Source organism: Stegostoma tigrinum, chromosome 18 (assembly GCF_030684315.1).
Source record: "Stegostoma tigrinum isolate sSteTig4 chromosome 18, sSteTig4.hap1, whole genome shotgun sequence".
NCBI classification, from domain to species: Eukaryota; Metazoa; Chordata; class Chondrichthyes; order Orectolobiformes; family Stegostomatidae; genus Stegostoma; species Stegostoma tigrinum.
In genome coordinates, this window is record NC_081371.1 from 25,290,499 (window position 1) to 25,315,174 (window position 24,676).

Genomic DNA, 24,676 nt, shown 5'->3' on the forward strand with positions numbered 1-24,676 from the left:
AGCATCATACGAGCAGGAAAGCTGACGTTACGGGCCTAGAAGAGTCTAGGCCTGAAACGCCAGCCTTCCTGCTCCTATGATGCTGCTTGGCCTGCTGTGTTCATCCAGCTGTACACCTCGTTATCTCAGCCTCTTTTATTGTTATTTCAAGTCAGTGAGATAGGGCTTTAGACTTTTAGAAAAGATTCAATTAGTGGTTTTCAACCATACCTTTCATAAAAAATGGCTGAATGTCAATTTGGGTAATGCTCATTTCCTCAATGAACACTACAATGTACTCAGTCATGGACTCAATCCAACTATTTAATCTCATTTTACTTTGAATTGCTTGGATTTATTGTGATTGACTCCAACAAAGTAGTTGTTGATTGAGGCATCGCACTTGAATCAAGTTATTTGAAAAGTTAGATACTATTCTTTCTGGAGTTTTGTTCAGCATGTTTGAAAAGTTGGATGTTGATTGAGGCAGTATGTTTACACTGAGGTGATTAGTTATTGGGAAACGTGTCTGTATGGAGATTGCTGCTGATTTGGCAGGTGATTAGGTGTTTTTTCACATGTAACAGATTTGGCTGAGGAACAGGGCAGTATACTCCTCAATTCTTTATTACCGCAGTCTTGCTGTTAAGGTGCTGATGGCTATTACTCAATCAGCCTAACCTGCTCATATGAACAAATTTAACGTTACAGTATTGAACTAATTAAAGTCAACGCTCATTTCCATATTAACAACCATTGTAACCAACACATTTTGTGGTATCGCAAACATCTTTTTAACAGATACACTGAGCAAGCTGGTAAACAAAATGTTTTATTCATGCTGCTATTCCTCCAGGTGAAAGGAAGATTCTTACTTTGGACTCTGGTAATTTTTACCAATGTATTTTCCCTCATTTATTTTTCTGGGAAGACCCATTTTGAAACTGCACTGAATGAAGTCTGGATAAAATGATGTTGTCATAATTTTTTTTTGTCTTATTCAGTAATAAAATCAATTAAGTGGACAATCCTGAGTTCTTAGCATCATTGCCGTAATTGTTGAAAGTTTAAGATTTGCGCTTGGGTATTCTCTCTCATACAGTGTCACATGTCATTCCTGCAAGTGGATGAAGTGTGTAGTATTGTGCTCAGTTCTGATTAGATGGTGAGAGATAGCAGAAACTGCTGATGCTGGGAATCTGAGATAACAAGGTGTAGAGCTGGATGAACATAGCAAGCAGCATCAGAGAAGCAGGAAAGCTGATGTTTCAGGTCTTGATTTCTGAAGAATGGCCCAGACTCAATACGTCAGCTTTCCTGCTCCTCTGATGCTGCTTGGCCTGCTGCATTCATCCAGCTCTACACCTTGTCATCCCTAATTAGATAGTAATATAGCCAAGAAGTATCCTTTGTGATGTGACCAGATAACCCAGTCTTTCACACGAACTCCCATATGCGATTCCTTATCTCTTTTTGAAAATGGGGAAAAGAAAGGGTGGGTAAATGAAGCTGCATATTAATCATTAAACAACTTTATTACATGCAAGATTGACAGCATGCTGTGACCTCAAGTCCCACTGCAAGATGCTATTACTTAGTTCAGGCTGGCATTCCATGAAACAATGCTGCACTGCCAGTAATGCTGTCCTTTGTTAAACTGAAGCCCCGTTTGCTGCCGAGGGTAAAAGGTTGCATAACACCACTCCAAAAAGATTAGGGGAGTCCTCCCCAGTGCCCTAGTCAACATGAATCACTCAATGAACATCATGAAATGGAAGCCATATGGTAAAAGCAAAATACTGAAGGTATTGATGATATGAAACACAAACAGAAAATGCTGGAGAAACTCAGCAGGTCTAGCAGAATCTGTGAGGAAAAAAATATGATCAACGTTTTGAGTCGGATGATTCTTCTTCAATACTGAGTCATTGGACTCAAAACATTAACTTTACTTCTCTCTCCACAGATGCTGTCAGGCTAGCTGAATTTCTGTAGCACTTTTAAGTTTTTATCATTCTATCAGAAATAGTTTCTGATTATTATGGCTTTGCTGTTTGTGGACCATCAGGTGTACCCACAGCAGTTAGTGAACAAAATCCTCATTTTTAAGTAGCAATGATTCAAGTTAAGGTGCACCAGAAGTCAAATTCCCTGTTCAAACAGGCTAAAGGTTAGTTTGTTCCAAACTACTACTGACGCTTCCTGATGAATAAAGAGAAAAAGTTTTATTTACAAGAAAAACCAATCATCAAGATTGAAACGAGTATACTTAGAGGAGGAAATTCCCCATATATCTCTGCAATATATCATTGGTGCCAGTTGTTTGAATCTTTTGTTACTTAGATGAGGAGGTTAATGCTTGGAGTCAACTGCAATGGTGTCTATCATTGAAAAAGGCGTGTTTTCTTGTGTAGATAGATGCTGCAGGATAGCAGATTTTGGGGGAGAACATTCCTTGTCCTTCAGTGGTTCTCAAAGACACATTCTTGGAGTTTTGCACATGAGTGTAGCTGGCTCTTCAGTTTTTTTAAACACAGTTCAAAACTTGAAATGGTGACATGTTAATTTTGGGGAAGCAAAGGTTCTATTAAGCAAAGAAGTCAATTGTGCTGATTCCCTTCGAATTTCTTCCTGCTCTCTGCTGTCTCTTTCCAAAGCCTCAAGTCTGATAGCTCAATTGTCTGTTTGCAAACTCCAGGTATTTCAAGAGTCTTTACATGTCTGAGTGTCTCCCTCTGTAATTGACCTAGAGCTTGCAATTTACATTAAGTAATTTGTAAGAATTTCTTGCTGCCTTTGTGTTGGTTAGAGTTTGGTTTTTGTGTTTTTACCAAAATCTTAACATTGTAACCCCTTTTTTGCATGGAAGAGCCTTGCTGTACCTAGATTGCCATATTTTCTTTGAGTTTGATTTCCATTTCTGTACTATGTAGTTTGAAAAGGACAGAAAAGTATTCAGATACATATTCATAGGCCGTTGTGTAGCAAGGCAATCTCTGACGCAGGGTAACAGACAGAAACTAGTTCGTTTAGAAAGAGAAAACTGTGTAGAAGGCTTTTATTTGCAGTGAGTGAGCAGGTTTCTGCAGTGTGAAGAAGGACCTTTAAAGTGCAAATAATGTGAATCTTGAGTGAGGTTGGGCATCTATAAGGTTATCACACATGAAGGAGTTGAATCTTTAGTTCTGATATTTGTAATAAGACTGAGTCAACTAGTTTTTGAGGAGTGAAAATTGCTTGTGCTCTGCCCGAAACGTAATGGTTAAACATCAGGTTCTGCTTATTGGGAAAGCGTTGAGAAGAAAGCGAAGACAGTGATATCAGAATGGTGAAGTGCTGAATGGAAAATAAAAGTGTTAATTGAAGACAGTTATTTATTCTTCAAGACCTGGAAGTGGACAAACTTCTGAAGTTGCAGGTTAACATTACTAATGCTAAAAGGGAAACATACCTTAATGAAACTTCATAAGAAAATAATGGTTTTGTTGACATGACAATATATTGATTTTAAAACTGACTTTTAACAAGCCCAGGTCACCATAAAGTTTTGCATATTATTTAAATGCAATCAAAAAATACATTTCAAGTTCATCACACTGTTGCCAGGCTGCCTTTTTTTTGCAACCAAATGGTTGTGGTACGAAAACTAAAGTATAGGTGGAAAATTGGTCATCACTGCTGATTTTAAATGGAGTTGGATCTGTCATAAATACCTGCAGTGAGGCAGAATGGCACAAAATCACAGGCGAGTAAATTGTGATTAATTAGTGGTATAATTCACCTACTGAACAATTTCCTTTACTTTGGTATTTTTTATTCTTCCTGCATCACAAGTGGCGCAATTTCCCAAACTTCCCCAGAAAATCGTGGAAATTGTTCAAAAATATAAACACTTTCAGTTAATTCAAGTTAATTGGCTATAGGTGGTATTCTGGATAAATAATAGAAGGTGGCTGTATTAACTAACAGCTAGAAGGCATCATTTTTATTAAGTGTTTGGCAGACTTTCTTGTTTGATAAATGGTGTTAAAACTTTGAAATTATAGCTGTCAAAATCAACAGATGGCAAAAATTCCATCAAGGCACTCATGGCTGATCTAATTTCTCTGAGCATGATGCATTACAGCTGTTCTCCCTCTATGTCTGTGCTGCTGTAATTATTGAATAAACATGGTCTGTGGGCAAGGGTGGAGATCAACTGGCAGCTAAATCTCAGGCTCTGGTGTGGTGCTGCTGCTGTGCACCGTGGCAGTGATGAGTTCCCTGTGTCTGTTACACAGAAACATACAAAATAGGAACAAAGATGAGACCATTTGGCTCCCTGATCCTACCTCGTAATTCGATAAGATATGGTCTATCCTGCCTGCTCCTCCTGTCTGAAGATTTTGACTTGGTGCTAATCTCCATCATTTCCCTGTAATCCTGGACGTTGCTTGTATTTACGTAATCATTTTCATGCACTCTTGAATGCTTCAATTGAAACTGCCTCAACCATACTTCCATGCAGTTCATTCTAAACCTGAACCACACTCTGTGTGAAAAAATATTTTTCTTCCATCGCATTTGTTTCTTTTACAAAACATTGCAAAACAGTGCATCTGGTTCTCAGTGATCATAGAAACGGGAACCGTTTCACCTTAACTACTCTGTTTAGACCATCATCATTTTTAAAACTTCTAACAGAACTCTTCTTAGCCTTCTCATAGATAGTAAGAACTGCTGATGCTGGAGTCAGAAATAACACAGAGTGGAGCTGGAGGAACACAGCAGGCCAGGTAGCATCAGAGAAGCAGGAAAGCTGACGTTTCAGATCAGGGCCTTTCTTCAGAAAACCCTTCCACACAGTGTTATCTCTTCTTAGCCTTCCATTCTGCAAGGGAAGCAGTCCTAACCTTTCCAATCAATTCACAGTACTGGAGCTTCTTATCCCTGGAACCAATTTCATAAACCTCCTCTGCACTCCCTTTAATGCATTGTCTTTTTTAACATGTTCCTTCTTCACCTGAATGAGGACTGAGGCTCCAAAAGCTTGTGTTTTCAAATAAACCTGTTGGACTATAAACCTGGTGTTGTGTGATTTTTGACCTCCCTCTTTCCATAATGGTGATATGAAAGGAGGTAGATGCACACAGTGCTTACCCTGTCCCATTCAAAATTCTTGATAGATCGTGAATTAATGAGGCTTTCCTGGTTCTGTCCTAAATACATCCTGTTTCCATTCTCTCAGGCTGAGGAATTTGGGATGATTTTGTTTGAAGGAAAAAAGGTTCACCATTGTGTGGGTCTACTTCAGTATTTTTAGCCTGCTATCCCCCTTCCTTGCGTGCCTGGAGTGAACTAACAATGCTATACAGAATCCTCCACAAATTAGTAGCTTCTAGACAGCCTGAAACCACAGCTGTGGTAACATTTGCAATTTTAACAGGGAGTTTCCCTTGCATTCCCAAGGCAAGGTTCTTGTGGTGGGATGAAAGAACCCCTCGATGATTCCTCATCAATGCTGCCTTTGATTTTTCATTTGGATGTTTCACTGGGACACTCTTTAATAATTCTGTGCATTAGATCATTGTACACAGCAAATCTATGGAATAAAGTAGGAACAAAGGAAGTCAAGATGTAATAGAAATATATTGCATAGAAAATTCAAGAGACTGGAGCATTCAGAAAATCACTGGAATCGGAGTACATCATTCAGCTGATTAAGTCCACTTTGCTGTTTTTGTTAGACATAGTAGTTGTCTCTTACCAATTGCAATTGTCTGCTTTATCTCCATTTCTTTTTAATATTTTTCCCCCGATAAATCCCCTTACTTGCCAAATAATTGAGACTTGAATGCGCTGTGCATCTTGGCAATATACTCCAATTCCAAATCCAAATAATCAAACTCCAGCTGCAATCCTGAAGGAGCAAGACTTCTTGATACTTACCAATCCAAAAATATCTCTTTATTAACAATTCTTTGTTTTTCTTTGGAAAATATTTATGGCACCAGCCCGTCTCCAAATGCATTGCAGTGCACAGTTTTGGTTTCCTGTTCTAAGGAAGGATGTCTGTGCCTTCAAAGGATAACAGAAAGGTTTCAGGATCAGGGGCATTGTCCTTTGAAGATGGGCTGAGTAAATTAGATTTATGTCCTCTGGAGTTTTGAAGACCTTTAGAAGACTGCTCTCTTTAGAAGATTACGAGGTGATGTTATTGACGCGTTCAAGATTGTGAGCAGGCTTGATGGGCTAGTCTGGGAGAGGTGCTTTCCTTTTGTTAGGTCATCTAAAACACAGGGATGCAGGCTCACGCTCTGGGATTGGTCATTCAGGACTACAATGACAAGTGATTTCTTCACTCAGAGGTTTGTGAATCTTACTAATTGGCTATCTCAGAGTTTTGGATGCTCCATTGTTGAGGATATTTTAGATTGATCAGAGTAGATTGATTTGTCGCTCAGGGAATTAAGGGCTATGGTAAGTGGGCAAGAAAGTGGAGTTGAGCTGGAAAATGAGCCCTGATCATACCGAACCAGAGGGCACGTACAATGGAGCTGAATACTCCAGCTCTTATTTCTCACCTTCCATTCTTTTGCACAAACGTTTAGGAAGATGTTTAATGTCATATGGTACATAACTGGGAGAAAGTTGTTGACTGGAAATCAGTCATGGGGTTTGAGTAACCTGATTTGGTGTACATATCTCATGTTGTCACCTGGGGTCTAATAGTTAATTCTCTGCTCTCCTAAAGTTTTGATGGCTACATGACTTTTCAGCAATCATTATCCCATTGCCTGTGTATAATTTTCTTCCAGTCAAAAGGAAAAAAAGTGTGCTTTATTTTTATATGTGAATTTCACCAATTAAGCTTCTGCTTGGTCTTATTGCAGGTCATTCAAACCAGACTTTGTTGTCATTCGTCAACATGTGTATAACATGGCTCACGGTGAGGACTACCGTAATCTCATCATTGGCTTCCAGTATGGCAGAGTGCCTTCGCTGAATTCTCTTCAGTCAATATACAATTTCTGCAACAAGCCTTGGATGGTGAGTTTAATTGCCTATGCTTGCTGTGCAGACATTGCTGTGGTATGTGTACATAGTCTGAGAAACATTTTACCACAGCAGTCTAATTCACCTAATTGTGTGTCCATTTCAGTGACTCTGCTCTGTGTGGGCTCATCATCCACAGGTTGGGTAAAATTTGGCCCCTAATGTAATTTTGGGTGGTTGAGCTTTCAACTTGCCAGATGCACAACAGAACAGACACAGAGTACTTTAACTTCTGGGACTGATTAAGATGTCTTTGATGGGTTTCTGATTCAACTAGTGGAGACACAAGTAAAAGAGCATTGTCAGTGCATTTCCCAACAGACCAGCCAAACTGAGAATGTGCATCTTAAAGTAAGGTTTTATTGTCTTTGCCTGATTTTGCTGCAAGAAGAAGCAAGCAGGACCCCATGTAAGCCCTGATGATAGCAATCAGGTTGAGGAAGCAATTGATTTCAGCCATTGGAAGGAGGATCCCACAACAACAAGTACAGCAGGCAATGAGAGAGACTGCTGAGGTTGTCAGCTTCAGTGCATCACTCATATAGGGGCTTAGATACAGTGTAGGAAACCATGTAATGATCTCTGAGGAGCAGTGAGGGTGAGAAATGCTCTTCGTTTGCCCATTTCACTCAAGCACACATGGCAATAATTCTGTTCCCCACCCCTTTCCCTTCATTACCCAGCACAAAGATGCACTTGAGCATTTCTCATCCTCAGTCAAAACATGCGACCGTCCTTTCGTTGCTGCCTTCACAAAAACCATTGGTACCATTCTCCTCTCACTTACTCAACTTTCTGCAATCACCAACTTCTATTGACGCTCCTATTCACCTTTAGACTTTCGACGGGTCTGCTTAACACATCTCCTCCTGATTCCATTTGTGACCTCTACCTCAGCATTTGCACATAACGTGGAAGATCCATCCAATGAGACACTCATTTGCGCTCCCTCCTATGTTGGGCAGAACACTCCACAATGGAGAGAAGCGAGACCAACCAATGGTGAACCTCCTCGAGCTAGAGAGTTAGTGCTCCAGTGGTCCACAGGAAATCAGTGATCTATTCAGAATTGTCAGACTAAGGCCAGGGACTTAGCTGGGACCTTCAGTATTATTTGCAGCTTTTCCTGAACTTTTGAAAAAGACACCATCACACAACAACTAAAATCAAGAGTTAAACAATATCACAGACCCCTGTTTGATTTTATTCACGAAGCCTTCTCTTTCAGGGTATTAAGAAACATAGAACATGGAACAGTACAGCACAGTACAGGCCACAATGTTGTGCCGACCTACTATCCTACCGAGATCAATCCACCCTGCATGTACGTTCGTGGTCTCAAACAGCACAAGTTTAAAATTGAAGTTGGTGAGCTTCCAACAGGCACACTGATGATTTTATCTGATTTTATCTACTCTTTCACCCTGTTACTGTCAGGCAGTTGAGTTTAAATCTACATCTTTGAAATAGCTGAATGACACAGATTCACTGTCTCATTTAATATTGAAAAATACCCTTTTCTGCGTCAGCCAGATTTTGGACACACTTGCATTCCACCACCCCAGTCATTAGTGCTCCGCCTCAGGAACAAGGCAGTAGGGGGCCCAACAGCCTTAAACTCACTTTAGGTTCCACTGTCTCACAGGGAGATGACCACAGTTTCTGTGCTTGAATCCCCTGGGGATGGTTCCAAGAGTCTGCGTGAGGAATGTCAGAAACAAAGCAGTCCCTTGGTAATGTAATCATTCAGCAGTCACAGTGCACACAAATAACATTTATACGGTACGAATCAGCATTTAGAAATTTAACACTCAGACAACTTATGGAAATGCCAGTGAACTAAAGAAGGTGTGAAAAGGCAGAGTTGAATTTGTAACACAAACCTTATTTCCACATATATTCTTAAACTGGTATTTTGAATGATTTGATAAGTTGCAGTTTCTTTCTCTCATTGTTCACAGTTGATGCTAGATATTAAGATATTCTCTCTTTTCCTTTCCCATTACCTTCATCTGCCACATCATCTCCTGCTCCTCCCTGTCAACCGCTCCCTTCCATCCTCTCTTCCCCAACCTGTGCCTCTTCATTTCTCTCATTAACTCCCACAATCATTCCATTGCAGTGCCCTCTACTTCTCTTCCATATAAGTTCAAAAACTCACAAATACTTAATTCTGCTGCACACATTTTCCCATCCCCTCTGTCAGCCTTCTCCAGTGTCACTGCTGTCCTCACACTTTCTTTCCTTTTCAGGTTCTGTCTGCTAAATTCCTTTTAAAGCTAGTTTCCTAGCACGAAGCTAAGAAGCCAAGAATTTGTTTGTTTCTGGCACAGTAAGCTCTTAAAAAGAATCACGTTAGTCCTGGGAAACTGGAATGGATGGGAATTAGAAAAGAATTGAGGTCAAGTAGAAACGCAACAGCAATGCAAAGAACAGACAGGTTGTCAGAGACCAAGATCTAAATATATTTTTGTATTCATGCATGGGATGTGAGCTTGCTGACTAGCTAATGTTTGTTTATCCCTGATTGCCCTTGAGAAAGTGGTGGTGAGCTCCTGCCTTGATCCTGCAGTCTGTGTGATGTAGGGAGCTTTTTTGTCCCGGTGACCTTGAAGGAATGCAATATATTTCTACCTCTGAATGGTGTATGGCTTGGAGATCTTGCAGATGGTGGTGTTATATATCTGTTGCTCTTGTTCTTCTAGGTGGTAGGGTTTACAGCTTTTGGAAGGTCGTATCAGAGGACCATTAGTGAAACTCTACATGCATCTGTAGATGATACACAGCGCTGCCTCTTTGCGTTAGTGGTCCAGGAGCAAATATTGAAGATTTTGGCTGGGCACAAATCCAGGCGACTACTTTGCCCTGATTGAGCTTGAACTTGTTGATGTTTTTGAAGTTGCTCATATCTAGGCAAGTGGAGCTTATCCCCTCATGCACCTGACTTGGAGATGGTCAATAAGCTTTGGGAATTGAGAGGTGAAATCCTAGTGATGGCCAGAGATGAAAAGGGATAATAGGAGCAGCTCTGGTGAATGAACCAAACCTAACACAGACTAAAAGGCTGAAGTATTCAGGTTTGTCCCATTTAATCCCTAGGTTTGGTAAGGAAGAAATAGGCACTTTCTATATCGGATTTGAAAGGCTGGCACAGCAGTAGAAGTGGTCAGTCTAGCAAAAGACACTGCTATTGCAGAGCAAATGATGGGTAAAGCACACAAAGTTTACTCCCTCTTACCTAAGGAAAGCACCACTGACTATGAGGAACTGAATGGGGCTATTTTAAGTGCAAAACAGCTAGACCCAGAAGTGTACAGTCAAATATTACACGTCCTGAAGAAAAGGCCTGACCAGGCATATCTAGAATAGGTCTGTGCTACTCATTTTGGCCAGTGGTTATAGACATTTAAGCCTGAAGCTAAAATGAAACCTCTGTGAAGTAATTCTTCTCAAGGCATTCAAAAACCATCTAGATGCATGTAAAGGACCAGCAAGTAGCAGAGCCTAGACAGGCAGCTATTCTGGCTGACAGCCACAAGCTAATACACAGACCCCTGAACAGTGACCCTGACACCTGGAAGCTGTCACATGTCAGAGAGAGAGAGGCAAGGTTGAGGAAACTTTCTGTGAGATAGGCTGGAGAGAAAAGGAAAAGCCAAACAGAGAAAGAGGAACTGTCCCTGCCATTAAAAGGAGAGATCCAGATGTTAGGTAGGTGGGGAAACCACCCCACTGCTTCCACTGTAGGAAACCAGGATATATAAAGATAAAATGTTGATTCTTTGTTTGCAAGGAAATGCAGACTCTGTAACATTAAAGGTGATCAGTGTCTGATCATGTATGACTGTTGACCAGGAGATATCAGCAGTTTGTTTCCAAAGGAACATTATTTAAGTCTGTTTTCTCTTCATGGATGCTACCGGACCTGATTTTCTACTGGAATCAAATTAAATTCCAGAGTTCTGGCAAAGGGCTTATGGTAAAGATGTAGAGGTGCCACCAGTTAAAGTTTATTGAAAGAGTTAACTTGTTGCAATCTGAAAACAGTGGGAATAGTCCCAAGTAGGAAGCAGCAAAGAGGCCATGAAGCAAGAGTTGCTTCCAATAGAAAATCTTTTATTCTTCCGACTAGCATCCAATGTTTTGGTGAATGCTGATTTCTCATTCTGGTTATTTAAAGCAGCCAGTGATCATTGCTATAAAACAAAGAACTGTAGAAGCTGGAGATCTGAAACAAACAGAACCAGAAATTGCTGGAGAAACCAGCAGGCCAGGTAATGTTTATGATATATTATCAATAATAACAAATGCTGGAGATCACAGTGGGTCAGACACCATCCATGGAAAGAGAGCAAGTTAATGTTTTGAGTCTAGATGACTCATCATCAGAGCTGAAGTGTGGAGGGGTCAGCATTTATGCTGTAGTTTGGGGTGGGATGTGTGTGAGTATAGAGTGCTAGTGGAGAAAAGATGTTGATACTTCAGATATTTCATTGATTGGAATGTGAGTGGGAGAGACAACATGATGATGAAATGTAACATGCTAGAAGAAGGGAAAGAAGTGATTCACAGTTTGAAGATGTTGAACACAATTTTAAGTGCTGAAGGCTGTAAAGTGACTAGTCTGAAGATGGTCCCCGACTTTCCGGTAGCTAGTCATTTTAGCACCGCATCCTGCTTGTGTACCCATATATCTGTCCTTGGTATGCTGCAGTGTTCCAGTGAACCACATCGCAAACTGAAGGAACAACAACCATTTCTTCCTTTCTTATAGCATGTTACGTTATGTTATCAAGACCTCTCTTCCCTTGCCCCCATACCAGTGGGACTGTCTCTCCTTTCAAATCTGGCAGGAGACACACCATTGCTCTGCAATTCTCACATTCCAATCACTTAATCTGATCTCCACTAGCACTGCATACCCACTGCACCCACACACCCACCCTCCCATACTACAGCACAAATGCTGTCCACTCCATTCTTCACTTCAGCTCTAATGAAGAGTCAGCTAGACTTGAAATGTTAGCTGGCTGTCTCTCCATGGATGCTATCTGACCCACTGTAATCCCAAGCATTGGTAGATTTTAGTACAAATTCCAGTATCTGCAGTAATTTGCTTCTACATTTTGTGTGATCTGTTATCCACTGGGGCATCCAAGGAACAAAACCAAATCTCAAACCTCAACTGGTCAAATCAAGCTGTTGTAGAATTAAATAAGAATGAGATGTGGATGCAAATCCAGGCACCCTACAGAATTCAAACCTCTGAATTCCACCTGCCAATCTCCTAGAGATCAAATTTGTAAAAATACTTTAACTCAGTGCCAGGATTATAAGTCTGGGCAGTAAAGGGTCAGCCCAGGCAATAAGTCCAGCTGCTAGTCCTAAAGCAGATTTTGAACCAGGATTAGGATGAAGAAATTGAATACAGGATACATTGTGCTAGCTGACTGATTTTTGCATTATTCCATCTTGCCTTTGTAATAGACTGCTCACCAGAAAAAGAGAAACATTGTTTGCATTTGTACTTCAGGGTTGGGAGGTGTTATGAGAGGTTAAAATGGACTTTTAATTTCCATCATCTGATGCATATATCTGAGATGTTTCATGAACTGAAATGGTTTTTAAGGAAGGTGAACCTAAAAAGCCTGTAGTGATTACCTGATACACGACCCAAGTGAGGTGTGACAGTGACCATTGACTGGCACTAACTTGGTATGAATGTTACTTACCACTTATCCCAAGCCTGAATGATGCCCAGATCTTGCAGTATACGGACATGAACTACTTCTGTATTTGAGAAACTGAGAGTGGTACTAAAAATATTGGGTAATCATCAGTAAACATCCTCAATGTTGACCTTAAAATAGAGGGAAGGTGCTTGATAAAGCCAAAAATGGCAATGCCTCCAGCGTTTTCACAGAGGAACTCCTGCAGCAGTTTCCCAGGGCTGAGATAATTAGTTTCCAACAACTTGCTTTTGTGTTAGATATGACTCCCACCAATGGAGACTACCACACTCAGTGCCCTATTTCCCACTGATTGCAGTTTCCTCGGACTCCTTGACACCACGTTTAGTCAAAATGCTTCCTTGTTGTTAAATGCTGCCACTCTCATCCCACCTCTTGTGTTCAGCTCATTTGTCCACATTTGGACCAAACTTGTGATGACGTTAGGAAGTGCTTGGCTGTGGAGAAGTGACTGAGCTGGCTATTGCTGATAGCATTGTCCATAGTCCCATCTACCGTTTGCTGATGATTCATAGTAGGATTATGAGGTTGTATTTAGCAGATTGGATTTGTCCTCCATTTTGTCAATAAGATATACATGGATAATTTTCTACCGTGCCAAATTTCCCATGTTATAGCTATATTAGACAACTTAGCTGGGATCTGAAGAAGGGTCCAGACCCGAAACATCAGCTTTCCTGCTCCTCTGAGGCTGCTTGGACTGCTGTCTTCATCCAGCTCTACACCTTGTCACCTTAGTCAGGATCACATCCAGCTTTAGAACAAAATCTTCAGATTGATGTGATGTCAGGGCTCATCGACATTCCATTATCCAGTGCTTTTCACTTGATATCATGTGGAGTGCATAGAATTCGCTGAAGATTACTTCACTGAGATCTTCAGAAGGAAGTTGAAATGGATCATCCACTCTACACTTCTGGCTAAAAATGATTGTAAATGCTTCCATCTAGTCTTTTTTAACTGAAGTGCTGATTCCCATCATCGAGGCAGGATGATAGAGCTTAGATCTGATCTGTGGTTATGGGATTTCTGAACTCTATCTGTTGTACGTTGCTTTTGTTATTTAGCATACAAAGTCTTGTGGTATAACTTCACTAGATTATTACCAGAAGAATCCTCAGTGTTTTTGACAATTGGGGTGTTCAGTGAGGATGGGTGGGAGAGTTTTTTTTTTATTTGTTCATGTTTTGGAATGTGGGCATCGCTGGCTGGCCAACATTTAATGCCCATCCCTGGTTGTCCTTGAGAAGGTGGTGGTGAGCTGCCTTCTTGAAACGCTGCTTTCTTCCTGATGTGGATTGACCCACAATGACATTAGGGAGAGAATTCTAGAATTTAGACCCAGGGACAGTGAAGGAATAGTGATATATTTTGAAGTCAGGGTGGTGAGTGGCTTGGAGGGAAATTTGAAGGTGGTGTTCCCATATACCTGCTGCCGTTGTTCTCCTAGATAGAAGTAGTTTTGAGTTTGGAAGGTGCTGTCTGAGGATCTTTGGTGAATTTCTCCAGTGCATCTCGTAGATAGTGCACACTGCTGCTCCTGAGCATTGGCAATGGAGAGAGTGGATGCTTGTGGATGCAGTACCAATCAAGCGGGCTGCTTTGTCCTGGATGATATCAAGCTTCTTGAGTGTTGTTGGGGCTGCACTCATCCAAGCAAATGGGGAGTGTTCCATCACACTCCTGACTTGTGCCTTGTAGATGGTGGACAGGCTTTGAGGACTCAGGAGGTGAGTTACTCGCCGCAGTATTCCCAGCTTCTGACCTGTCGTTGTTACCACTGTGGTTATATGGTGAGTCCAGTTGAGTTTCTGATCAATGAGAACTCCAAGGATGTTGATACTGAGGGGATCAGTGACGGTAGCACCGTTGAATGTTGAGGGGCGGTGTTGAGATTGTCTCTTGTTGGTGAGGTTAATAGCCTAGCACTTGTGCGGCTTGAATGTTACTTGCCACTTGTCAGCCCAAACCTGAATATTGTCAGGATCCTGTTGCATGTTAATACGGACTGCTTCAGTATCTGAGGAATCATGAATGGTGCTGAACATTGTGCAATCATTGGCGAACATCCTAACTTCTGACCTTATAATGGAGGGAAGGTCATTGACAAAGTGGCTGAAGATGAGAGTGGAGAAACTAATTAATCAATGAAAAAGAGGGCAGAAGCTCGTAACCAGAATGAGGTTTCTTTGCTTTACCTGATGCTATACCTGATTAATGTTGAGGACTCTCCAGGTAATTCCCTCCTCACTAGATCATGTTGTGTGGCTGCTGTGTCTGTCCTGATGACAGAAAAGAACATGTCCATTGATTGCGAGGGTAATGTCTTTAAAGTATGATTCAGGGAGTAAGACAATGTTAAGATCTTTTGTGAATACTCTGTGGGGCAGTTTTCCCAAATTTACTCTCAGATACTAAGAAGAGGACTTTGCAGGCTCAACTGGACCTGCAGTATGTCATATTTGTTTCCGGCAGGGTCAGAAATCCCAGGCCTTGGTTCTGTTCCTTGCTGGCCTCGCCCCCAGCCTGAACACAGCAGCTCCCAGTTTGAGTCAAGCATCACAGCCCCAACATAGTGGGCCTGTCCAACCCCCACCCCAACACAAACAGAGAGGATCTCCTGGTCACCCTGGCTCCAGCTATTCGCCCCTGATGTAACCATTTCCAACCCACCAGTTTGGGGCTTGGATTCTGAAGCCTTGGTCGGCGCAATGTGTGCAGCCAGCTTATCCTTTGGACTTTATCTTGAAGTTTCAAACAACTGAGTCAACCACATTGTGTGTGCCTGGAGTCATATGTACTCCTGACCATGTCAGGATGGGCACTATCCTTCCCTGCAAGGCACTGAAGAACAAGTTAGGGCTTTACAACAATCTTACAATCTCATGGTCACTATTAACGGATAATTTTTAAATTCCCAATGCATTAATTGATTAAATTGAAATTTCACCAGATGCAGGGAATAATGTGGTTTGAAGGAGACTATTGTCCCGTCAGTCTGGCCTACTTTTATATCTGAATCCCAGAGGTGGAACATTAGTATGCTAACTCTTGCAGTGTCCAAATCTCTGTAATCTCAGCTCTGAGGATGACCCCACCCAAGGATTGGAGAGGAGATAGTACAAGGCTCAGTCAAGCTGCTAATGTTAAATCCAGCTTTTGTTCTGAAATTTTAAATACTTTAAAATGAAGAGCAAAATTATTTTAACCAGTAGCTTGGAGAGTGTATTAAGAGGAAATAAAAATAAAATTCATTCCAGGAGAATGGAAAGTTAAAATGTCAGGGATATTTTTTCAATTAATGGAATTTCAGCTCGGCTCAAACCTGCAGTAACTTGTACGTTTTGATTATTTTAAAAATTGTACTTTTCTAAATTTTATGCACAAGTGTAAATACCGTGGTAAGTTAGAACAGTGACTTCAGCAGAGTGACTTATTAAATGTGATGTGCAAGGCAATACTTGCCAAAAGAATCAAGGAGTAGCTGCTATGCCTGTAACAGATTATTTGGTAAATTAACTCATTGCTGTTTGTAGGACATTGTGTGCAATTTGGCTGTTGTCTTTCCCTGCTTTACAATAGTAACTGCAATTCAAAATGTTTCATTGTCTGTGAAGTGCATTGGGAACTACTGAGCATGTACATAATGCGATTGAAATTTAAATTATTTTCTTTTGAATAAAATGTTGAATAAATACCTGTGATGGCTTCATGTGATACATCAGCACTTATATTCCAACCTGTTAATTATGTTTATACAAGAAACAAATGGAAAATGGGGTGATCGCCTCTCTGTGCCCAATTTTTTGTAGAGATGGAATTTAATCGCCCACGGATTCCTGCAATATTTTCAAAGTCAATAGTAGATTAGTTATGCATGAGCAACATCCAGGATCTTGAGAACATGGCCTTTGTAATTGCTTTTCAGTAACTTTAATTAGAAATGCCTGACAGAATGCAATCTTAACCCCAATTTAAAGAAAACAATTTTTGCATGTTGCTGCTGAATGACTTTTTAACTCTAAGATCCTTAAAGCTTTTCTGCGGAAGGATGATTTGAATCCCAACTAAATATGTTCAATTTGAAAAGACAATGTTTATCCTTGCCTCGGGAGTTGAATAAGTTATAAGAGCCACTCTGTGTTCCTACTGCAGGACTCCACTGTTAGATTTCCTGTCAGACTCTTTATGTTGCACATCGCTAGTTTCGTCCAACTTATGACCTTCCCTTTTAAAATGAGGAACATCCGGCACTTCCTGATTTCAGGATGCGACTGAGGTAAAAGGTATTGTTGACCTAGGTCAGATGCAACCCCAGCAGCAATTGTAAGGCTGCTGCTTCCCATGTTGTCCTCCTGGTGTCTTTTAGCAAGATGATTACAGTGAATATGTTTGAGAGAGGCCTAGCTGCCAGTTGCTTCTGCGATCTCTGACTGAACAAAATAGACAGAGGAAGAGGGAGTTAAAAGCAAATTGAGAAAGTTACTAACCAGTTAAGTATGGAATTAGGGCTGCGGCAAAAAAAATCAGAAGTATCATTTCACCTTCCTTTCAAACTTGGAGTAGAGTTTTTTGAAACAATAATTTTACAAACACAGGATTTAAACAGTGAGTTGTTACCATCTGGTTAATGCAGATTCAATAATAATGTTCAAAAACAGAGTCTGATGCATACTTGAAAAGGTAAACAATTGCAGGAATTGGGAGAGATTGGAGGTGAACAAAGTCTGTTCAAGGAGTTGGTTGAATGGCCTCTTTCTGGTTGATAATATTTTCTGATTTTATCCTGGCAGACACTTGATCACTATCTGTTATCGTGTGGCTTGCCTGCTTCTCAGCTCATATACAAGTCCAAGGATTAGGAATGGATTCAGTCCAGTTTGGTACTTCATTTCCAAAGCCATCTTTTTGTTATAGCTCCTTTGAGTCAAACTATCAGTGTGGAGAATCGTTGATAGTTTATTTTTGCTGAATGGAGCCATATAAATGGGTTGCAGTGTTCCTGACTCTTTTCACATGGTGCTTTTATAGTCAGCAGATGGGGAAGGCTATCACCCCATCAGTCTCTGCTGAACTTAAAATTAGAAGAGGATAGGCTTTCTGATATCATAAGTAGTATAAACCAGACCCTTAACTTTTCTCTGCCTGCACCCAAGGCAGTGCTTATGTTACAACTCCAATGAAGGCACTTCAAAGTAACCACTCTATGTCCAAAGCTTTTAAGATGAGTGCTGCTGACAGTGGGATTTGTCACTAGTTGAGCCAGCTGCTTAATCCTGCTCAATTCAAACTGGAAAGTTTCAGAAAGTAGTAACAAACCAAAGAAATCCATTTATTTTTCAGTTACTTTCATTCTTTTCAATTTACTGTTCTAGTATGTTGACCAGGACTTGCATCTAAGAGCCTTTGATTGAGTAGACAGCAGTTGCTTCATTAGCATTTAGTGTGTCTGTATTTCTACGTGTAAACATGTGAGCCTAGATGTGTACGTTGTGTCCACACCACTGTTAACGATGGTCAAGGACGCTCAGTTCTGAACCAACTATATTCCCAAGATGACACTCTCTACAAATACAAATGTGAGAAGCTGCTGCACCTTAGTCAGAGGTCAATGCCTCATCACTAAGAACAAAACAAAGGAAGAAGCAATAACTTATTCAGATTCCCCAGATTGTGACGCTTCCTTGGCAAGGACTATGAGCATTCGTGGTGGTATAAAGCATTTGCTGAGGCCTAGTTTTCTAACTTGTGCCCCAAGAGTGCACCCAGAATATTGAAGTATGAAATGCTGGCAGCTGTGATGCATGGGTGTTATAATGAAATAATGAAAGGATAGAAGCAGATTTATTTATAATTTTTATCAATGTTTCATTTTCCTGGAACACTGATATCCAGTTATTTATAGAATTTCTTTATTAAGATCAGGTGCTTGTTTGTTTCCCCACTGTGGGGCACCCCTGGAGACTAGGCAATCTTTCAATGTGCACCAGCCTTTAATGTGTTTTCGGTATTAATACTGTGCAATAACTTAAAGGTCCAGTATAGGGAAAAAACAAAGGAGATGCAGAATAATAATTGACAAGGAAGGTTATTCCAGATTATACTAAAGGTTAAAGAATGATTGGTGTTATAGGATAAGGAAACTCTAGGGAGTTTCAAAGGAAAGGAAACAGTGTTCTGAATGCTTAAGAAGCTAGTAACTCTAAGAGGTATTGCTCTGTTCAGTGATAGATGTTTGAATAGCCTTTCCTCTAGGCTGTTCTTGCTTGTTGTAGTAATTGAATAGGTGGCATTGAGACATGGCCTGGAGATTAATACCGATGTTACTTCAGCCAACCAACAGAAGCTGCCTTAAAAACAGGTAAATGTTCAAATGGGAAAAGGACCCAGATCGGTATCGGTCACAAGGCTGTCCATGGAGTGCTAGGGGAAGACAACAGAAGTCAGGGGATATAAACAAAATACTGGAAATCGGAAACAAGCCCACAGAGAATGCTAGAAAAGCTCAGAAGTTCTGGCAGCTTCTGTGGAGAGAGAAACAAAGTTAGCGTTTGAGTTAGTTATGACCTTTTATGAAGAACGGTCACAACCGGGCTCAAAATGTTGAGGTTGCAATTATATTAGTGCACACTGCCTTGGCTGTCCGTTGTCCAGTGGTACCACTTTTGAGGCCTGAATGTGGTCAATGTGAAACTGTGCCTCTCTCCCTTGTTTACTTCTCACAGCAGCCTTTTTAACGCTGAGAAATCCTGGGCCCTTTGACCTTCCAGACTCCTGGGAGAAACCAGGTAAGGTATCAGTACTATTAAATTAGTCAACAGAGCTTCACTGCTGAGAACTTCCAGCTAGCCTTTATCTTGTTCCTTTCCTAGGTTACCAAACATCCATGAAAACCTCTCACTGCTACAAATTACAAATCTGTGTCACTACCGTGTGCAATGTCATTTCTTTTTAATATTTTTAATTGACATAATAATGTATTAATTATAAGTCCTGTCCCTATATAAACTCATTGCTCTAAAAGAGGCAGATTGTTTCCTGAACTAACACTGTCACATCCACGTTTCATTTATCTCCAACTCTTTGCAAGGCAGTCAGTCTATTTTCAGGATTCTCACTGATGAATGTCCCACGTGATGCCCGAAGCTGACAGCTCTCCCTCTCCCCAGTAACAAGGGTAAGTGAGACCAAGAGACAATGTTCCATTTCTCCTTGTCCTGCACTTAGATTTCTCCATCAATGGCCAGGCTAGAGCCCATGGTTAGCTCTTATTGCATCTTGCTGCAACACTTTACGTGACTGTCCCTACATTTAAACAAGATTGGCAAATCAAAGGGGACATGCTCTGCTCTGGAGGTACAATAGCTGCTGTGAAGAAGCAATGGAAATTAGAATAAGTTTGTTTACAGATGCTTTTCTCTTACAGTTTTCACAGCTGATAAAGATCTCCCAAACCTTGACTCCCGCCAAGTTCCCACTCATCGACCAGACATTCTTCCCCAACCACAGGGAAATGGTGAGTATTACCCAAGCTAGCTTTTCAGATTTTTAAATGCTGGTATGACTGTTCGATGTTTGTACTCCGTGACTGATGGAGAGAAAGATTAGCAAAGCTTTCTCTTTAATTTTCTTTCAGAATATCCTGAACAGAGACTGACTTTCTGTGTGGCTGCAGTCAAACCCACATACTTTCAGTTTAGTCTTAATCCAGGTTTTTCTCAGTCATTTTAAAGCATAGCCAAGATCGTCTTTCGTTTACTTCAGCATTTAACTGTGAAACACAAATAAAATTTCACTTTTCCTTTGACTGGTTGTTATCACAAAGAGTTTTCAGATGGATTCAGTAGTTTAGTTTGTCCATCATGAAAGCATTGTTCCCATTTAACAGGCTCAGTGCATTCAATTCCAATCCCCCATACCACACCCCATTTTTTTTCTTCTCTTCATCATGGATTAAATGACACAATTTGACAAAAATTTTCAGATCAGCAGGGACTATTACAGCCTGGTTGTTTCCTGCTCTCAAGCACGTAAGACCCAGTGAAAATTGATGAGAACTTATTTTTCCATTCCCTAATCTGAGTGCCCCTCAGCTGCTTCCCTGGCTAAATTCAGAGAACTCACATCGACCAGTGAACAGAATTCTGGTTCTGTATTTATCAAATTCCCAACAGCTTAAGAGTGTATTTTCCTGTTGCAAAATGGTCCTTTGCATTCTGTCTATCCAAAGGCAGTATCACTTAATTCAGCCCTGTGCTTAGGCTAATCCCAGACTATTTGTCCGTTTTGGTTCTCAGTTATTTCACATAGAAACAGTCCTTTAGTAAACTCAAGTAAACTTTAGTAAAGCACAACTTTGGTTCGTGGAAGGGCAGTGGAATTTACAGAAAGAGAAGTATCCAAATCCAGAGCTCTGTGGACTTCTACCATTCCAAAAGCCAGAACATGAGGAATTTCCTGAATCACTTTTTGAATCACTTCCACGCTGGTAATCCAAGGCAGAAGTCCTTACTAGCAGCTCCTACATACTTGGTCCTGAACTTGCTGTTCTTAAGGATTCTCATTATTATTTTCTATTCGACTTTAGCATGATCTTTCTTCTTTTCTGTACAAGTTTAATAAATGAGAAAGAATAATTTAACTATTCCAGATATATGTATAGAGCTTCCATTTTTTTTGCTTCATCTTCATATACAGGTCAAATCCTTATATTTTGTTTATGTAAACATCACATTATTTTAGTACCATGCCGATTCCCCGTTCAGAGAATTAAACATGTAGTTCAGAATGATGCCAGACCAGTGGTGAGTGTGACAAAGGTTGATTGGCCTCTTGCCTCCGTCACAACAGTTACAGGTGTCCAGATTGTAGGAAAACCTGCTACTTACATTCCAAGATTAATTAGCATCATGGTCTGGGACCAATTTCACCTTGTGAAATGCTCACAGGATTCCCCATCATTATCTCTGCTCCTCCAACCCTGGTCTGCCAATACCAAAGGAGATATTAGTTTCTTGTGGGGAGAGGAGTGAAAATGCAATGTAATTCTCCACTTTTAGTGGCACCCCCTTGAGAACAGTAACTCACTAAATGAACAAATTGTCAATAAAGGAGGAAAAGAGAAGCAGAGACTGAATTATTGTGATAGAAATAATAGTATTTTTACTGTTTGGAGGACACTGTAAAAGTGACGTTGGAAAGTTTTTTTAAAGAACTTACATTCATGAAATATAAAATGCACAAATACTGCACAAAAATCTGCAAACCATGTAATTTTTGTGATAAGTCCATTCCTCCAAGAAAGGTTTATTTCATTTAATTGGTTTCTCGCTCTTTCGAAGTTCCTTCAGCCATTAAATCATGCTGTTATTGGGCAGATAGATTAATTGACTCACAGATACACACAAACACACACACAGACAACCCACTCTATCTAAAGTGTAGGTAGACACATGCACGTATATTTACACAAACCAGGCAAACTCAGGGAAATCAACTAATTTTACAAAGGTACATCAAATGAAACAACATTTAAAAAGAACTTTTAATTACCTTGTTCCCCACCAACATTCTGTCTCTTACTTGTCCAGCTTTGAAAAGCACATTATCCACATATGACAATACTTTTTCAATGCAATTATATATATTCATAGGAATGAAATGCCCACTCATACAGAAGTGTACTGTATAAAATATAGCTTATGTCAGTAATCAATACATTTTTGCAAAGAGTTATATATAGGTACATGTTTTATTCATGCTCCAAATTTATAGATGATTTCTTTCAGAATGTCCATTGATTGATGTTGCCACCAATGTAAAATATAAGAAGCAGTCTGGGATTTAATAATCAGTGGTAAAGTGGTGGTGTGTGGGGGAGGGGTGGGGTGGGTTCTGCAAAGCCAGATGACAGTTATTTATATTGTCCAACACAAAACAGTTATAGCATCCTAGTTTACTCACATCAGGTGGTACTGCTGTACTTTCTAACTGGTGGTACAAATAGTTCAGTAGAAATGTTCAACAGATGAGAAAAAAATGACCCTTTTTGTCTCAGGCACAAAACGTTCTTTGTGAGCATAGGGGCTTTGTCATTATGTAACAGCTCCAGTAAGTTTTAAAAGTTGCACTTATCATAGCCCTTATTTTGTTTCTTCTGCTGCTGAAGTAGTTAGGGAATGTTTCATTAAAGATTTTATTTCAATGCAGGTTGGTTGTCAATTTTATTTGCTCTCTTGGTGGGTATACGCTGCATTCTACAACATGATGACCTGAGAAATGTTCTGTGGAAAGATAGGAAATTCTTTGGGACATTGGACCCCACTCTCCTGTTGGCAATTGAATGCATCAAGGAGAAAAGAGGAGGTGGCACTGGTGGTCTGGGTGATGGGCATCAGAAATTGGATGGAGAAACAGTGGTAGGCCTTCAAAGATTTTCCACTGAAATTCTACCCAGTATAAAGTGGAATGTGAGAAGAGAATGCAGTTATAAAGTCTTATACAATTTTATTATATAGGATTGAAATTTTAGCCAATAGTTTGAGTTTCGGGATTCTACAACTGCACCCTTTTCTTCAAAACAGTTAGGAAACTAGTACCTTTTATTGCATGGCACCTCAGCTTTTCACTAAAAGGTACTTAGATCCACTGGTAGGAGAGCAGATCTCCTCCTTCTGCCTGCTCGCCACAGCGTAAGTAAGGCAATGACAATATTGATGTTCCTTTATCCCACTGGCAGTAGAGAAAACAAAAATCTGGAGGTGGCTTTCTGCTGTTTATACAGTGGAGCTATTGTCAGTTATGTAAATGCAGCAAGTCGGTCTCTCTCTAACGGGCTTAGTGATGTTGAGACTGACTCTCCAGGTCATGAACAGGGGTGTAGTGCAATTTTTCTAAAACTGAAATAATTTCAAGCATATAGAGAAAATCGCCTTTCAGACATACACCAGGCAGATTATAGGGTTTTATTTCCCTCACAGCAGTGTTTGGTTATGTATTTTAATTTCTGTTATGTATTTTAAAAAGGCATTCTAATGCCAAATAAGTGATCTCTTTAACACCAAATAGTGTTGGAATTTGAACATCTCTATAGAAAAAAAATTTTAAAAAATGAAAAAAAATTAGCTTTGCCTGAAACCTTTGAGCCGCCTGTACGCCACATTTATAAAGGGCAGTAGCATTTGCATATGGCACAGGACACTGATAGTAAAATATACCGAAAGCTCATTGATTTTTTTTTGCTGCAAAGAGCATGTCTGAAGCAAGATTGATTGGTATGGAGACAAATGGCCCATGCATTGGACAAACTAAGAATAATTCTGAGAAAACAGGAAAATGGCCTAGAAGCCTGTGTTTGATGTGCTAATGCTGGGAATAGACAGGCATTACATCATGGCTGTGTCACACAAGATGGCCGTCCTTGCTAGCCAGCATGTTTACAGAGGACATTCCCTTTCATGGGTCTGTGGCGTTGATCCTGGTTTTGTCTGGGGGTGCCGCACCTCTGTACCAACTGCAGTAACCTTCCTTTTGCCGGATGCATACATAGTGCTTAGCTTGGTGACCCATGTATCCCTGGTCAGACAACATATCGGTCCACAGGCACTCATTCTTTGCTGTCACAAAACATGGCAGGTAATAACAAGGTTTGATCTGAAAAGACAAGAAGGACATGGAGAAATGTAAGATTTCTCAGAGTGAACACAGTGTCTACAGGTCTGTTTATTTCAAACTCTTGCACTGAATGTTCATATGTGGAATAAGTGTAATAATTATACAGAAGCACTTTAGCTAAACAGTATGTGGGCACTGAATTAATATCAGAAAATGTACAGTTAGCAACATTGGGTTCTTATTGTGTCCTCCCAGATATTCTTCAATCATCTTAAATCAGCTACCTTTTATGAGTTAAT

The 24,676-nt window shown here is 40.3% G+C and overlaps 2 protein-coding genes across 3 annotated transcripts in view; one reads left to right on the top strand and one right to left on the bottom strand.

Moving 5' to 3' along the window:
- The window catches only part of LOC125460689 (synapsin-3-like), a 272,555-nt gene that overhangs the window by 141,127 nt on the left and 106,752 nt on the right, over nt 1–24,676 (top strand). For both annotated transcript variants that reach the window (XM_059652410.1, XM_059652411.1), the window contains exons 5-6: nt 6,852–7,008; nt 20,191–20,280. In XM_059652410.1, coding sequence (XP_059508393.1) covers nt 6,852–7,008; nt 20,191–20,280 — 247 coding nt within the window. The remainder of the gene's footprint in view (nt 1–6,851; nt 7,009–20,190; nt 20,281–24,676) is intronic.
- The window catches only part of LOC125460691 (metalloproteinase inhibitor 3), a 31,116-nt gene continuing 28,340 nt past the window's right edge, over nt 21,901–24,676 (bottom strand). Inside the window, exon 5 of the mRNA XM_048548396.2 lies at nt 21,901–24,416. Within this exon, the coding sequence (XP_048404353.1) occupies nt 24,219–24,416 (198 nt within the window). The 3' untranslated portion in view covers nt 21,901–24,218. The remainder of the gene's footprint in view (nt 24,417–24,676) is intronic.